This window comes from Pristis pectinata, chromosome 3 (genome assembly GCF_009764475.1).
Source record: "Pristis pectinata isolate sPriPec2 chromosome 3, sPriPec2.1.pri, whole genome shotgun sequence".
NCBI classification, from domain to species: domain Eukaryota; kingdom Metazoa; phylum Chordata; class Chondrichthyes; order Rhinopristiformes; family Pristidae; genus Pristis; species Pristis pectinata.
This window is the reverse complement of record NC_067407.1, coordinates 34,128,028-34,146,436: the sequence shown is the minus strand read 5'-3', so window position 1 is coordinate 34,146,436 and position 18,409 is coordinate 34,128,028. Positions and strand designations below refer to the sequence as shown.

The 18,409-nt window shown below is 40.8% G+C and overlaps 1 protein-coding gene across 1 annotated transcript in view; it reads right to left on the bottom strand.

The window, feature by feature from the left end:
- stil (STIL centriolar assembly protein) overlaps nt 1-18,409 on the bottom strand; it is a 64,473-nt gene that overhangs the window by 14,497 nt on the left and 31,567 nt on the right. Inside the window, exons 10-13 of the mRNA XM_052011688.1 lie at nt 15,599-15,708; nt 9,862-9,976; nt 7,927-9,018; nt 2,697-2,874 (exon numbers count right to left, since the gene is read on the bottom strand). Of these exons, the coding sequence (XP_051867648.1) occupies nt 2,697-2,874; nt 7,927-9,018; nt 9,862-9,976; nt 15,599-15,708 (1,495 nt within the window). The remainder of the gene's footprint in view (nt 1-2,696; nt 2,875-7,926; nt 9,019-9,861; nt 9,977-15,598; nt 15,709-18,409) is intronic.

Genomic DNA, 18,409 nt, shown 5'->3' with positions numbered 1-18,409 from the left:
CCACCATGGCTCTTCTTTTCTTCCCTTTCCTAGCCTCTCTCTCGTTTTTCAACCCCCCTTTTTGCCTCCTTGCCTTTGACCCATCCACCAGCAGACCTGCTCTCCCCACCTCCCTTGCACCTGCCTATCAGTATCTCTTACTTGCATCTACCTAACACCACCTTGTGCCCACCCCACCTCCCCTCTTTTGTCCACCTATCACTGCTCTGGTTTTCTCCTCATATACATTGGGCTTCCCCTTTTCCTATCTTCAGTCTTGAAGAAGAGTCCTGACCCGAAACGTTGACCGCCTGCTTTTCTCCATGGATGACGCCTGGCCTGCTGAGTTCCTCCAGCATCATAGTGATTTTCATCTAGATTCCAGCATCGTTCTTGGTTTCTCTAGTTTCCTCCCACAACAAAGACTCAAGGGATGATAAGGTGGATAGCCACTATGTTTCCCCTAATGTAGTGGTGTAGTAGAATCTGGGGGGGGGGGGGGGGGAGCAGGGACAAGAACATGGGGAGAATAGGGAGAAGTGTGGAGGGAAGCAGGATGATCTGAAGTGGATCTGGCCTGGCTGGGTGTGGCTCAAAAAATACCCGGTGGCTGCACAGAGTGAACCAGGAGCAGGGATGGACAGAGTGGACCGTGTAGGTTGAACGAAGACTGGGAATCGAGACAGTGCGAAGAGGCAACTAACCAAGGAAATAGCAAGAGTAATTCGCCGCAGGGCAATAAAAATTGACCATAAAATATGAAGAGGGCGCAGACACGTCAAGGTGAAGGAGAAACGAAGTGGATGTTGACCTGGCAACGTGAAGCACCAGTGCGCCAACCAAGGTGAAGTACAAATAGACTGTGTGGGCAGAGCAATGCAGGAGCGATCCGACGAGAGTGCATCAGCTGCGGACGGCAGCGATAGGAGGGGAAGGGAAATGGTTACGAGTGGACCAGATAAAGTGAAGTGGGTGCAGCCCCGTCAGGATATCAGAGCACAACAGGCGTGGGGAAGTAGGAGCAGGCCGGGCAGAACAAAGCGGGAGCAAACAAAGCAGGAGTTGGCCCGCAGCGAGAAGCAACCTGGGGCCCCTTACTAGGCTACACAAATTAGTTGTAAATTGTATTAAAATCTCACAAACTTTCTACTTGTGTATAAAAATAGTAAAATGACTGGAATTTTTTGGACAGTTTGTAGACAGTTTTGACAGTCTGGTACATTTTGGAATATCTGGTGAATAAATTATACTTTGCCATAAAAAAGCGGAAGAGTGCAGGGTAAGTTATAAAGACTAGCGAACTCAGGGTGCTCCCAGCATGGCAGAGCTCAGGCAGACCCAAAAGGAAGAGGGGCAGGACGGACCGTGTAGGGTGAATCACGAGCAAACAGGACAGAGCAAAGTGGCTGCGAGAAAATGTTTGCAAATAGTAAAAAGCCTCAGGGCGAAGCAAGGGGAGTAGGGCGTTTGGAAGTGAATTGGGCAATGCAAAGAGGTGAAGGGTGAACAGCTTGCGCACCAGGCAACGAAAAGGCAGAGTGAAGTGGGAGCGAACCACATGGGACACAGAGGGAGCGGGTGGCAGGGAGAAGCGCAGAGGCAGGGGGATGATCTGGAGTGGATTTTGTAAACTGGGTGCGGACCCGGCAGGACAAAACTGAAAGCAGACCGGAAAGGACGATGTCCCAGCAGACCACGTGGGGTGAACCAGGAGAAGGGATGGACAGAGTGAAGGGGCAACTAACCAAGGAAAGCACAACAGTAATCGGCCGCGGGGCGAAACGGAGGGCAGGGCGATTGGTAGTGCGTTGCGAAATGTGAAGAGGGTGCAGATACGGCAGGGTGAAACTCAAGCGGGGAAGGGAAACTATGATTAGGAGGGGACCGGGTAAAAGTGGGTGCAGACCCAGCAGGGTGAATCAGAAGTGGTCCCGACTTGATATCGGAACATGTGTGGGGGCACAAGTGGAGCTGAAAGGGCCAGTTTCTCTGCTCTATGTTATGCTATCAAAAAAGATTCATGTAAGATTAGTGTAAAATGGGTGGTTGATGGCAGGTGTGGACAAGGTAGGCCAAAGGGCCTTGCTTCTGTATAGTACCTCATGACTCTCTGACCATGCACTTCAGATATAGCAAAGAGTATTCTGTGATCTGAAGAATATCCAACAAGATTGGCATTTTTTTTTAAAAAGGAAGGAACATTCATTTTAATTGGCAGACAGCAACTTTAAAAAAAAGTCAGGTTAGACACAATTTGCAAATGTAGAGAATATTTTCATTTAACAAATCCAAACCAAATGGTAACTGGTAAACATAGACATTTCCCCCAGGAGTACCAAATATTTGGATCTTTTATCTATGGTTTACTGAAGGAGTTTCCTGCAAAAACAGGAAAAAGAAATTAATTTCCAGAGTTTTCACAGGACTGTTTTCTCTAAAGGGAGATACAACACAGAAAAAGGCACCTTGACTCACTCTCCACATTGACCATCGACCACCGACCACCCAATTTACTACAAGATTGGACCCTAAATTTTAAATCCCAAGATAAAAACAAATTTCTGAAAAAAGAAAGCAATTAAAAAAAACCTTCTGATGCAATATACAGCAACCCCCAATTATATTATACTAGTAAATATCCAATCATGTGCAAAACATTTATTGCACAAAATAAAAGCAGTACTACTTAAGTATGTTGGATATGCAATGTTGCTCACCTGTGCTTACTGCAATGCTTACACTTTTCTTCATATGAATTCCAGGAGATGTTTGGGTTTCCATTGCAACAAATCCCACCTTTCTTTCTGGCTGCAGTGCAGGGTCAACACTTTTTGAAGGGCAATGGGTCATAGGGGTTGACGCTCCACAATGCTGCGTGTTCAATAGCTGTTGTATCTGCATGTAGCAAACAAACATTAACAATGCAAATAGCCTATTGGATCCCCTTAAAATTTCAAATACAAATACAAAAAAGAAAGCCTGCAGTTGCTGGAAAATAAAGGAATAAAATCCTGGAAATACTCAGCAATACAACAGGCACCAATCGTGGAAAGAAAAACCAGAGTTAGTGTTTAGATTAGAGACCCCTTGTCAGAACTAGGAGAGAAACATGTTAGTTTTCAGTTGCAGACAGGGTGGTCAAGGGATGGCTAGGACAAAAGGAAATATCTGATAGGGCAGGGCCAGAATTGCCAGGGGGATAAACTGTTATCTGGTTGATAATTTAATGAAGGTAGTTAGAGAGGGATAAAACCACCAAAGGGATTTAACAGCTGTGAAATGCAGAGCTGTAGGAAGTGCCTACTAGGTCAGGCCATTCTAGTGGGGAAAGAAAAACTGGGCCAATGTGGATGACCTACAGCAAAATTAGCCAGTTCTAATACATAAAGAGCAATTGTGCAACCTGAATTCATTGATTTTGATATAGAGGCCTGAAGGCTGCAATGTATCCATTTGGAAGATGGATACATAAGCTCACATTAGGTCTCATTAGAACTATGCAGGAGGCCAGAGACAGGTAGGTCAGAGATGGAGTGAGGTTGAGAATGACAGCAAAACATGAAGCTTAGGGTCACTCCTGCAGACTGATCACCTCCACCTTCCTTACCCCACCCTCTCAACTATTAAAGGAGCACTAGTTGGTTAGAAAACTGAAAAATGTGTCATTTGAACTCCTGCTGGACAGATCTTCAGATTGTCCCAATGCATTTTGCCCCAGTCAATTGAGTACATTTGAACTGTAGTCACCATTCTATCGTAGGGATACAAATCAACCGATTTACATACTGCAAGACCGTACAAAAAGCAAAGTGATTCATCCATTTTAGTAACTTTGGTCGAGAGACAACATAGTATAAACATTAGTAAAACTGTCTAGCTCTGAATGGTGAGATATCTTATAATAAATGCCTGACACCTTATGGTGTTGACCAATAAATATTTGACAACTGACAGAACAATAAACATCCCTTGTGCAAAACCTGTTTCATACTGATAGCAAGAAATACAAATCTACAATGGGGGAGGCAGATAGAAAATATCTTCCTGGAACCATAGCTAAAAGAAGAAACAAAAAGGTGTGAATAATAAAAATATTTAATGATGTAAATATTGCAAATTTACCAGGGAAAACAAGGAAAATTATAGTTTAACATGTAACATAATAAAATCAACTAGATATATTGGGGAGGGAACATTTATGAAGTTTCTACAGTGGTAGGTAAATAGTAACCCAAGTACCAAATCTGTGAGATATGCAGTTTTTCATTCCACTGACGTTATTGGCTCAGTCATGGAATAAGCCAACTAAATTTACTCAATCATAGCAGTGGTCTTGGGATCAATGAGTGTCAAAAAAACACTGCAGATGCTGGATATCTGAAAAAGCCCCAGAAAATACTGGGAAAATTCAGCAGGTCAGGCAGTATCTGCGACCCTTCATCAGAACTAAGAAAGAGAAACAAGTTAGTTTAGGTAGCAGAGAAGGTGGGGGGGAGACCAATAGGTAGAACAAAGAATTTTTCTGATACAGTGAAGTAATGTGGCTATTAAAATTAGATTAAACTTTTCTGTCTGTATGATGTGTTGCTAATATTGCATAGTCTGAGGAATGCTACATTATCTGGTCTACTATATGCCCAGCACACCCAACCAGATGTCATCAGATTACCACATTAAAATACATTTCAGATTCATAAAATCAAAATTATTTGCTGAAATAATTCTTGTTTTAATTAGTACAAAGCTATAAAAGCTTTCACAAATTATCAGGATTTCAGACAGGGGAAGCTTAATTTTTCCAGCTCTCTCTCTCTCTATATAGTGTTTACCACTTACTTAAAATGGCTCCCAATATTTCCTTTTCATTAGGGAACTTGGACAGAGGAGGAGATGAAGCCTGGGGCAGATTGGTTACGACCATATTGAATGGCAGTGACACACTTGAGGAGCTAAGTGGCATACTCCCTCTATTTTCTGATGTTCTTATATTCTTAAAATAATTTCTTGCCCAAAATTGACTACATTGCACAATACTAACACCTACAAGTAGTGCAGTTATTGTATGCTGGCAACAAACGTCACTCGGTAATGCGTGGGCGATTTAAAAGTTACAGCAGTACCTTCAGCGTTCTGATTGGCAGTGAGAGAGCAGAGAGAGCCAGTAATTAACAAAGTGCAAGTGTTTTTTTTCTTTTAGCGTTCAGGATAGCGGGGAGTGACTGCGCAGGCGCATGACGTCACTTGGTAGTGTGCGGGCAGTTTAAAAAGACTGCCATATCCAGCGGGCAGCGGAGCAAGAGGGAGCAGAGTGGTTGGGCTTTGGCTCAATGGGCTTCGGCGAGACCAGGTAAGAGGCGAGATTTATAGAGCAGGTGAAAGTCACTGGTTTATTTATCTTAGTAGTATAGTATTGGACAGTGCCATAGCAGTATGCATCTGGGATTAGTCTCATGTTTGGAGTGCCAGATGTGGGGACCCTGGGAGACTACCAGCCTCCCTGATGACTACATCTGTACAAAGTGCAAAGTGCATCGAGATGCGGCTGCTCAAGGAACGTGTTGAAAGTCTGGAGCAGCAGCTCGATGATCTTCGGCTGATTAGGGAGAGTGAGTAGGAAATAGAAGTTATAAAAAGTTTGTAGAGAGTACCTCTGTGGTGGTCCCCCTCGAAAAATCGGTATCTCATTTTAGATTCTGTTGGAGAGAATAACCCGACAGAGGAAGACCACAGCAAACGGGACTTTGGCACTGTGCCTAATGCTGTGGTCCAGCGGGGAAGGAGTAATGCAGTGGTTATTGGGGATTCTATAGTGAGGGGAACAGATAAGAGATTCTGTGAACCCGACAATGTCCCGGATGGTGTGTTGCCTCGCTGGTGCCAGGGTACGGATGTCACGGACCGGGTCCAGAATATTCTGAGGGGAGAGGGTGATCAGCCAGAAGTCTTGGTACATGTAGGTAGAAAAAGAGAAGAGGTCCTGAAGGAGGATTACAAGGAGCTAGGAAGAAGGTTGAGAAGCAGGACCTCTAAGGTAGTAATTTCAGGATTACTACCTGTGCCACGTGCTAATAGAAGTAAGAATAGAAAGATCTGGCAGATGAATGCATGGCTGAATGACTGGTGCAGGGGGCAGGGTTTCAAATTTCTGGATCATTGGGACCTTTTTTGGGAGAGGCATGACCTATTCACTGAGGATGGGTTACACCTAAACTCCAAGGGGTCCAGATAGTCAGGGTCTCAAGGGATGGAACTAAGTTCAGTTAAGATTACTAGAGAGAAGGTGCTAGGAAAGCTAAATGGACTAAAGACAGATAAGTCTCCCGGACCGGATGAGGTGCATCCCCAGGTTCTGAAGGAGGTGGCTTTAGGGATTGCGGAAGCATGGGTGATAATTTTCCAGGAATCGATAGACTCTGGCATGGTTCCAGAGGACTGAAGGGTCGCAAATGTAGTTCCGCTGTATAAGAAAGGTGGGAGGCAGCATAAAGGAAATTACAGACCTATTAGTCTGGCATCGGTGGTGGGAAAGTTATTGGAGTCGATCCTCAAGGATGAGGTTATGGAATAGCTAGAGGTGCAAGGCAAGATAGGTCCAAGCCAGCATGGTTTCGTGAAGGGAAGATCCTGCCTGACCAACCTATGGGAGTTTTTTTGAGGAAATCTCAGGTAGGGTGGATAAGGGAGAGGCTGTGGATGTTGTGTATTTAGATTTTCAAAAGGCCTTCGACAAGGTGCCGCACAAGAGGCTGATTAATAAGATGAGAGGTCATGGAATTACAGGTAGGATAGTAGAATGGGTGGAGCATTGGCTGGTAGGCAGAAAGCAAAGGGTGGGAATAAAGGGATCCTGTTCTGGTTGGCTACCGGTTACTAGTGGTGTTCCGCAGGGGTTGGTGTTGGGGCCGCTTCTTTTTACTTTGTACATTAATGATTTGGATGATGGAGTAAATGGTTTGTGGCTAAGTTTGCAGATGACACCAAGATAGGTGGAGGAGTAGGGAGTATTGAAGAAACAGGAAGGTTGCAGAGAGACCTAGATAGTTTAGGAGAATGGGCAAGGAAATGGCAGATGAGATTCAATGTTGAGAAATGTGCCATTGTACACTTTGGAAAAAGAAATAAATGGGCAGATTACTATCTAGAAGGGGAGAAAATTCAAAGTACAGAAGTACAAAGGGACTTGGGGCTACTCATGCCGGATACCCTAAAGGTTAACCACCAGGTCAGATCGGCGGTAAGGAAAGTGAATGCTATGTTGGCATTCCATTCAAGAGGTATAGTGTATAAAAGTAGGGAAGTGTTGTTGAGGCCTCATTTGGAATACTGTGCGCAGTTTTGGGCCCCATATCTTAGGAAGGATGTACTGATGTTGGAGAGGGTTCAGAGGAGATTTACGAGGATGATTCCCGGAATGAAAGGGCTTACATATGATGAGCGTTTGTCGGCTCTTGGACTGTACTCACTGGAATACCGAAGAATGAGGGGACCTCATAGAAACATTTAGAATGTTGAAAGGACTGGACAGAATAGGTGTGGCTAAGCTGTTTCCCTTGGTGGGTGAGTCCAGGACCAGAGGGCACAATCTTAGAATTAGAGGGTACTGGTTTAAAACAGACGAGGAGAAATTTCTTTTGCCAGGGGGTAGTGAATTTATGGAATTCTTTGCCACGTACAGCGGCGGAAGCCTGCTCATTGGAGGTGTTTATGGAGGAGATAGATAGGTATCTAATTAGTCAAGGTATCAAAGGATATAGGGATAAGGCCGGAAATTGGGGCTAGAAAGGAATAGTTTTTTTTTCTCCCCTTTCCCCTCTAGCTCATGGAGCAGACTTGATGGGCTGAATGGCCTACTTCTGCTCCCTTGTCTTGTGATCTTGTGAAAGGGACAATGAAGAAAAGGAAGACAGAAAGAATACAATAAGAAAGGTCATTTTTGGAATTCCTTACCTGAGCCTGCAGGAGTTTTAGTTGTTTATCCTGTTCTACGAGAATCCTGTAGGCATCAATGTGCAATCCCATTGTTCTACCTTCCTCTCGGTCATGCTCCAGTCTGCTCAGAGGAACGTGCAAACCTGTAGAAGGTCCTACACACATATTACACCAATTTGATGGTGGTGTGTGGGAGGCTTCAGGCGATTTTATCAAACTGCTGTTTGGAGGTGATGTGCTTCCTCCTTGCCCAGGTGAATACTGCTTCAGTGGACTGGTGTTCAAACACAGGCCACTACAATGAGAATTTGGTACATATCCCAGAGTTAGCTGGCATGTTGCAGTGCTGCAATCATGACAATTAGGTGAGTGGACACCTTTCGAACCAAATGTTGGAATATTTCCTTGCCAATTAGTATTCAGTGAAGATCCACAGCAGCGTCCATGATACTGGCAACAGTTACAATATATAGATGGATACATTGTGTGAAAGTGTGCTGGATGTCCCAGTAATTGCATTTCAGATGAAGGAGGTGGAAAGTTAGGAGTGTGCGGATGTGAGTGCCTGCTCGATTTGTTGGGAGATGTTAGTCCTTGTGGCTGTTTTGAGTTGGAGATGGATTGCTGGCCTCTAGGAGAACCTCCTTTACCCAAAACAACGTTTTTTCTTGAACCAACTACTTCAGTGGGAATCCCCATCTTAGGCTGGTCTATGGAAGTATCAGGTGAAGGCCCATTTGGTGGAGTAGAGGAAGAAGATGATGATGATGACGACCCAGAAGTCTCCCTCACAAAATGACTCCCTTTCCGAGGCTTCAGTGCCGTTTTTCCTTTATAAGACTTAACCGATGATGCAGGTTCATGTGAAGGAGTCACATTTTGTTTTAAAGTAGGAGATATATCTTGGGATGTCAGTCCAGGCTGTCCATTTTCAGAATATTGTTTGGTTGAGTTATAGGTCCCAGATGTGTCATAGGTTCTCTCTGTCTGTTGTGACTTTATTAGGGAAGACTTATTTTGTTGTAGTCTTGTTGGAGCATTTTTTGAGTCTACAAAACTTCCATCAAATACAAGTGATAGCTCAGGTACAGAAGGATAAATTCTTGGAAACTATGGCAAGAAAGGAATATTAAAATTAATGATTTGAAGGTGTGCTTGAAGTTGAGACATTCAATGCAGAAAGAAAATTCTAAGACAGAAATTAATCTTACATTCCTCATCATTTAACAGAACATGCAAAGTCATATTGTGCCAGATTTAAAAAAAAATCACAACAATTAAAATTGTACAGCACTACACTGCATCATGGCTTAACTGTGGAGGTCTGATTTACACAAGATCAGTACTAGGAATTATGGAGAAAAACAGATGAACACATATTAAAGCTCAACTCTTCAAATTACAGGAATAGACAAACATCAAATATTCTTGTACAATTTTGCCTTGTATGCACAGTTATATTCATTATTTAGATCTTCAAGAAAGTTGAAGATCGTGGGGCTAAAACTTTGCAAAAGCATGCTGTGATTTAAATTCAGTAATCACAAACTCTTTACAGCAACTAGAGTTACTGAAGTCCTTGAAAGAAACAAGTCTGAGACAAGAGAATAATCCCCAGTAATACTGAATTTTGCTGGCAAGTTATATTTGAGACGAGCCATGGACAATGGAGGCCAGTTGTTTGTCTAAGAAACTCATGGAATCTTGTCATGTTTTTCCACAAGGTTATTTTGCTCATTTTTCAAGATAAAGGTGCAGGATGAGTAAAGTGCACCATATATGCCATTGCCTGTAACAAGTGGGTTTATCTTCACATGCATTTTTACCTTTTAATGTTGGATTAGCTAAATATGATTACATTCTCCCTCAAATACTATGTTTAAAGTAATCCATGCAATTGTGAATATTAATATGCTCTTAATAGTACTTAAATGTTAGATACAGTAACCAAACCTTTTGTCCAACTGGATGTGGACTTGGTGTAGGCCTTGGAGAAAGGTCCTCTTCCTCCACACCAGAGTCATTGTCTCCAATAGCTACCTTGTTTGAAACTAATCCACAATGAATTCTGCAAAAGGAATTAAAAATTGAATGAACCAAATTGTTTGCAACCATGAAGTATTTCGGCTCATGGATCTACTTAACTAGGGGTATACATTAAGCTCAGTCTACTACTTAATTCATCAGAGAATTCATTCCTACAGCACCAAAATGGACTTTTTCGGCCCACCTTATCCATGCTGACTGTGATGCCCGTCTACACTAATCATGAGCCTCCTTAATCCCTCTATGCCTTTCCTGTCCAAGTACCTGTCCGAATGCCTTTTAAACATTGTAATTTAGTCATACGAATTCTAATAATGTTTAGAAGGTTCAGTTCAAAAAATTATGTTCAGATCTCATTTCAGTTTTCATAACTGCTGTTTTGTTGGATCATCAAAATCGATACACTAAAACAGAGCCTAATAAAAATGATGGCAATCAGCTCTTCCCCAAACACCTTTTACAAAAATCAAACTATTTATCGATTTACATAAATGGTCACATTTTTAAACTCCTCACTTAAATTTGATCAGAGTGTTTCAATTTCTATCTGCATCTAAAACACAATATTCCAAATTTTGTTTGCAATTACTGCAAGTAGCAAACAACAAGGGTATATTTTATCTGAAAGATGCCCATAAATCATTCAGGTTGAACATTCAGTTATCAATACTGCCTTCCAAACATAGATCATATAAAAATCACTGTATAGGCAGTAGTCCCCTGGTTACACAAGGGTTCCGTTCCCGAGAAACGTCCATAAGCCAAGTTCACTGTCAGGAACATCAGTTTTCTTTGGTGACCCATATCGTATCACTCTACATACACTTGCTATAATTCTTTCATTTCTTTGAGTAATTACCCTAACACTAGCTATAATTAAACTAATGGAATATATATATGGTATCCAGTCATTTATGAATAGCATAAAACATTATTATTACTAGCTTGAAAAATGAATAGGAAAATTTACATGAAGTCAGTATTCTGCAAGTCAGATCATTCATAACCCCTGTACTCAACAAATGAGTGATGAGAAACATATTTTAATTATGGAGAACTCAGGACAGACTAAAACTCTCTTAATTCTATTGCAATAATATACCTTAGCACCATCTATTACCCAGTGAGAGTTTATGAACTTTGCTAAGAGGACTTTTCTTGGTTTAAGTTTCTATCCCCACAGGGGAAAAAAAAATCATCTTGGTCACAAACAATTTAAAGGTGTATGCTACAAAATTGAGAGTTGCGATTCTTTGGGAAAATGAATCAAATTAATATGCAAAAATGGGATGCAGTTTCTTTCAGAGATGAAAACAGGTGTTTCATTAGTGATATCTTCTAATTTAGGAAGCCATTTAACAGAGTTTTTGCCACGGTGTTCGGGAAAGAAGGCTTTTAAAAAAAAGATCTGGGCAGACTGCAAGAGGAATCTTGGAAGAATGAACACACTTAGACTTATGGTGTGCTGTTACAAAAAAAAAAGTCTACCTCCAAGACTCCTCTGAATAAGGAAAACTGACTTGCATTATGCCCCGAGTATAATAATATGTTGCTTCCGACAAAGGTGGAAAGCAGAACTAATTATTCAGAAGATGCTTCACATGGATTTGCATGCACCTTTCCAAATACAAATGTTAATAGTCCACCACATATGGCTACTGAAAATGTAAATAATGATGCTGTCGGTCTCCTCCTGAGGTTCCCATGATCACTTACTTGTCACAGTCAACATGATTCATTCCATTTGATAACGATACAACTGAGCATTCTAGATGTAGCAAAGGTTTGGGGACCCAAAACATCCGAGTTGAAACACTGAAGACCCATGCCTTAGAGCTCGTTGAACTCTTGCGCAAGATTATAAAAAACAGGAGCAGGAGTGGGCCAATCAGCCCTTTGGTTCAGCTCGGCCATTCAATAGGTTTGTGGCTGATCCAATCTTAGCTTCAATAACCCTACCTTCCCACGCTCTCCCCATAGCCCCCAACTCTCTTATCATTGTCAAATAATGATCAGTCGGAGTACAGCAAAGAGACCGAACTTAGTGACATAGTGTTTTGACAACCACCTTTCCCTCAATGTCAACAAAAGAGCTGGTCATTGACTTAAAGAAGTGGGGGGGCAGTGCACATGCTCCTCAGGCTGAATGGTGTTGAGGTCAAGAGGGTTGAGAACTTCAAGCTCCTAGGAGCAAACATCACAAATAGCCTGTCCTGGTCCAACCACGTAGAGCCCACAGCCAAGAAAGCTCACCAGCACCTCTACTTCCTCAGGAGACTTAAGAAATTTGGCATGTCCCTGTCAACCCCAACTAATTTTTAAGTCGATGCACTATAGGAAGCATCCTATTTGGATGCATCACAGTTTTGTATGGCAACTGCTCTGCCTGTGACCACAAGAAACTGCAGAGAGTTGTGGACACAGCTCAGCAAATCACAGAAACCAGCCTCCCCTCCATGGACGCTGTCTATACTTCTCACTACCTCAATAAATCAGCCAGCACAATCAAAGACCCCACCCATCCCAGACATTCTCTCTTCTCCCCTCTCCCACCAGGCAGAAGATACAAAAGCCTGATAGCATGTACCACCAGACTCAACAACAGCTTCTACCCTGCCATTATAAGACTATTGAATGGTTCCCTAGTATAAGATAGGCTCTTGACCTCACAACCTACTCGTCCTGACCCTGAACCTTATTGTCTATCTGCACTACACTTTCTCGGTAGCTGCAACACTTTATTCTGCATCTGTTATTGTTTCACCTTGTAGTACCTCAATGCACTGTGTAATGAATTGATCTGTATGAACGGTATGCAAAACTAGTTTTTCCACTGTACTCGGTAAAGGTGACAATAATAAACCAATTCTAACTCCAATTCCATTGTAATGCATCTCATTCTCAGTGTTTAATATAGTCAATGACTCTGCCTCTAGGATAGAGAATTCCAAAGATTCACAACCATCAGATTAGAAATTGCTCTTTATCTCAGTATTAAATGGGCAATCCCTCATACTAAAACTATATTCACTAGTTCCAGCTAACTCCACTAGAGGAAATAACCTCTTAATAACAAACCTCAAATCAGTGTTTCAATAAAATCACTTTTCATTCTTCTATAAGTGTAGGCCCAACCTACTCAACCTTTGCTCTACCCCTTTATCCCAGGATTCAACCGAGCAAATGTTCTCTGCCTTCAATGCAAATAAGTTCTGAAAACCGAGACCAATACTGCACACCCACCAGTATACCGTAAAATTGCATCAAAATTTTTATACTCCCTATTTCTTACCATAGAGACCAAAATTTCAGTACCTTTCCTGATTACTCACTGTAATTGTACGCTAAACATGTTTCATGGACTAGCAACCATACCCCAGATATCTTTGTACCACGTTATATCGTTTAACTCTGTTGAAATATCAATTCATTTTCTCATTCTTCATAACATCAAATGCTTCCACATTATATCCCATCTGCCATCTTCTTGCCCACTTACTTGGCTTACCTATATCCCCTTGCAGGCACTTTGTACAAATATGGGCAGGTTAGCAAGTTATGAAGAGGACACAATCAGCAAATTTACATCTAGTACACTCATTCCCTTCATCCAAGTTCAGAAAACAGAGCGCAAATAGTTGAGGTCCCAGTGCTTATCCCTGTGGCAATGATTGGTAATTGAAGAATGACTAATTTATCCCAATCCTCTGTCTACTGTTAGTTAGCCAGTCCCCAATCCATGCCAACCACACGGTGCCCTCACATCTTATTCAGTAACCTTTTGAGGCATCTTAAGTGCCTTCTGGAAATCCAAATGCACGACTTCAATTAATTTCCATTTAGAGTGTTTCACATTTCCCTTTAATAAAAACATGTTAATTCTTGACTCTTACAATTTTGTAAATATTCTGCTTTTAACTCCTTGATAATGGATACCAGAAGTTGGTAGAAACTAGCAAAGAAACACAGTTTAAAGTCAGCAACTTTTACAATGCAAATGACGAAGATCAGAAACAAAGGCACCAAGAGAATATGAATCATCTGAGTCAGTGGGTAGGAAGAGATTGATTAGAAATTCAGGGTATGGCTTCAGTCATCCCAGTGTCTGACAATTTGGACACAGGAGCTAGGTATCACCTACGTACAATGACATTTTAGGCGAACTGCCCAACAGTTTCCTACTTTCCATCTCTTTAATTTCTTAAATAATGGCATGGTTTTCCAATTATATGGAACCTCTCCAGAATCAAAGAAATGTTGGTATATTGCAGCTAATTACCTTTACAGCCATTTTCTTTAAGACCCAACGATACAGATCATCAGGTCCAGGGGACATTGGCCTTTAACACCATTAGTTTGCCAAGTACATTTTTTTTTTGAGTGATAAATTATGTTATGATGTTTCCTTCCTATAACACTTTGATTATCTACTATTATTGAGATGATATTAGTAATTCAAAAACCAATCCAAGATGTTTAGAATCTCTTCGATTTCTTTATTTCCCATGATTAATTACTCAGTCTCAACATCTGAAACTCCAAACTGTTCCAATGTATCTATAACACTAGCAACAAGGACAATTCCTTACATGCATCTCATTTCAAGTGTCTCACTTCCTGACTCTCCACTGTCTACAAGGCACAAATGGAAAAAAAAACTTTTCCTTGCCTAGATAGACAATTGCAAATATTCAAGAAGCTCAACACCATTTAGCCCAAAGCACCTGCCTTGATTTAAAAGCCCATTTACTCGGTTTCAAGCTTAACTATTACCATCAACTTTTGGGACACCCTAGCTGCAGTATGCTATCTTTAGGTTGCAGCGCCTTCTATAGGATGCATTTAGCAACCTGCTAATGTAGTTCTTATACTTCCTGGAGGGAGATTGTCAAGAAATACATGGGAACATGATTACTTCCATGTTATAAACTCTCCTGCCCTGAGAAAATATCACTATTTCTTCATAGTCATTGATTTAGATCCTGGAACTCCCCACCCAAACCAACTTGGAAATATTTTCTGCGTTCAGATTAGAAGTGCTTCAAAAAGTAAAATCAGGGATGGACAATAAATGCTGGCCTTGCTTGAGGTGGCATAACCCAAGGATGAACTTTGATTTTTGCAATTCTATGCAAACAAAATTTAGATTGTACCAAACATCAATCATACTTCATAATAGATCTTTGAATATTTGGAAAAATACTTTGGGAAAAAAAAGGCAATACAAATCTAACTTAATATTGTCAGCCTTCTGATAACTCAGTCAATCTTTGAATGGATTCATGTGTGTACGATCAGGTCACAGGGTGTTTTGTCAATAAGTTCTCAGATTCCACTAACTTGAGAGATTCAATCTCCGTAAGGCGAGTATGCTGAGGGGTGGTACCTCTGAACCATATATAAAGCCACAAGTACATTGTTTATACAGAATAGAAAAGAGACTTTCACCACATAATGCAGCATTTAGATTTTAAAAAATCCTTGTAAAATGGAATCAAGTGTTAAAGTGAGACTGTGGAGCAGGTTACCAATAGGTGAGAGTGCAGGTTCAAACACTTTGCGTTAGTATGTTTCTATTAAATGGAACTAATTTTCTAAACTGCCACTTTTAACTGTACATTGTATTATGTTGAGCAAAACTTACGAGGTCCCCATGACGTCGTTAACCACCTCCTTAAAGAAATCATTCTCTGGACTTTTATTTCCATCACTGAGCTCAAACTCAATTGGCCGTTTTCCTGAAGACTCAGAGCTCTTAAAAAAAAAAGTCAAATGGTTCAAATAATTTTAACTCAGGAAAATATTAAGTGTTAAAGTGACCAGATAGAGTTAGAATTATTAGCAAATCAACATTTACTGAGCCATTACATAGTTAAAATCTACTATTAGTTATTTGTAATTACTTGCATTCATATTGTACTTTAAAACAGAAAAGTACATCAAATCATTTTCATTACAAGTCAAGAGAGCAGGGAAAGGTGGTTAAAATCAAAGTCATATGTATTATTGTCATATGCACAAGTACATGTACGCACAGGTGCAATGAAAAGCTTACTTGCAGCAGCTTCACAAGCACATAGCATCATAAGCAGCATTCACATGAAAAACATACAATAAAACACAATTTTTTTTTACAAAAAAAAGCACAATTCGAACAAAAAAAAAGTCCATTGTAGTGCAATGTGATCAGAGGGGTCATAGTGTTGCTAAACCGTAGTGGTGATTAGGGTTTTGCCTGTTGGTTCAAGAACCGATGGTTGAAGGGAAGTAGCTGTTCTTGAACCTGGTGGTGTGGGACTTAAGGCTTCTGCACCTCCTACCCAATGGTAGCTGCGAAAAGATGTGATGGATTTTAAGAAGTCTTTAAAAAGTGGGATATGGGTGCAGGAGGGTAGGGAGGTGATATCTTCAACTCTAAAGGAAAGACAGAAGTGGGTAGAGACTAGTAAAGAAACACAATTCAAAATCAGCAGCTTTTCCAATGCAGATGACATGAAGATCAGAGACAAAGGCACCAAGAGATTGTGAACCATCTGAGTCAGTGAGGAGAGATTGGTTAGAAGTTCTGTATGGCTTCAGTCCTCCCAACGTATGACAACATGGACACAGGAGCTAAGTGTCATCCATATAGATGTTGTCTTCATATGTGGACAATCATGCCAGGCAGTTGCATGTAGAAGACAACAAGGTAGGGGTTGGGAGCAAGGTGGGCGATGAATGACCCTTACAAAAGAATTCTAAACTGAGTTTTTGGGTCAGGAAAAGCAGCCAGAGATGCAGTAACAACAATTCGATAGCCAAGTGTGGAACCAAAGAAAAGTTCCATCGACAAGATGCAATAAGCATATTCGGCCTTCACCAGTAGACTTTAATCAAACAGAGGGCCCTGCTTGAACAGCAATCTACACCCAAATGGCAGTCTCCTTTCCAGCTGGCAAATTTTGCCTCCCTGAGTATAGATGAGTAACCTAGGAGCAGTATAGGAGTACAAAATGGGGTGCCAACCCGACAATGCTACAAATAGGATTACATGAATCTTAAGTAGCAAATATAATTAGGAAATAGATAGAGATAAGTCACTCCACAACCAACAGATCAAATCAAACTTCTGCAGTCCTGTCACATTTAAACAATGGTGGACAATTAAACAGTTAATGGGAGGAGCAAGATGTTAAGAACATCCTCAAAGGCAGGGGCAAGTATTGAAGTGCCAAAAGACAAGGCAGAAACATTCACAACCATGTTACAGCAAGAGCTATAATTACCAGAAAATATCCTGGCAGCAGTATCAAAGACATGTTTTGGATTCAGCTGCCTTTACCCAAGCTGTGACAACAAGGACAATGCAGAAAATTCTCCGCTTAGGAAGCCGAACAAATTTAATCTTGCTAATTACTAGTCAGTCAGCCTGACCCCACGAAAGTGATGGACAGTGTCCTCAACAGTGCTATCATGCAGCACTTACTCACTAAGAAGATGATCATGGATGCCCACTTTGGGTTTCTACAGGCTCACCAGTCTCCTGATCTCAAACATGGTCAAGTGCTGCCTTGAAGTCCTAGGTAGTCATCTGTCTTGCTTCTGGAATTCAGCTCTTTGGTCCAAGTATGTCATCAAGGAGCTTTGGTAAAACTGAAGGCAACGGTTACCAAGGGGAAAACAGTCTAACACTTGAAGTCACATCTCGTACATGGGAAGATGGCTGTGGTTATTGGAAATCAATCATTGTAGCCCTATAAATCATTGATGACTGCCAATGTTCAGTTCCATTTGCAAATTTCTCAGTAAGTGAAGAAATCCATGCCTGCATGCTGCAAGACATACAATGGCGTGTAAAAGTTTGGGCACCCCGGTCAAAATTTCTGTTACTGTGAATAGCTTTCTTTTTCAATCTTTTTATTAGTTTTCAAATTAATACAGATTAATATATCAATGTTTATACATGTAATACAAAGAGATCAGGAGAACAATCATGACATGGATAATCATAAAGAACAACAAAGTATAAAAAAAATCTGTAGATCCAACGATCTGTTAGTGAATGGATATAAAAGAAAAAGATTTATTATAAAATATAAAAGAAAGAAAACCCCAAAACAAGAAAAATTATAAACAATATATCAAACCAAACTAAGCTAAAGAAAAATTTTTTTTTTAAAAACAGAAAAAAAACTGGACTAAAATTTCTCAATAGAAACAGAGCAATATTATGTCGTCAACTCCATTCCTCTAAATTGAAAAGGTTATTATAATGGGATCTATATCATGTGAAAATATTGAATAAATGGACTCCAAACTTCCTCAAATTTAAGCGAAGGATCAACAGTACCACCCCTAATTTTTTCCAAGTTTAAACATGATATAGTTTGAGAGAACCATTGAAAAGTAGTAGGGGGTATTGGATCCTTCCAGTTAAGCAAAATGCATCGTTTGGCCATGAATGTAACAAAGGCAA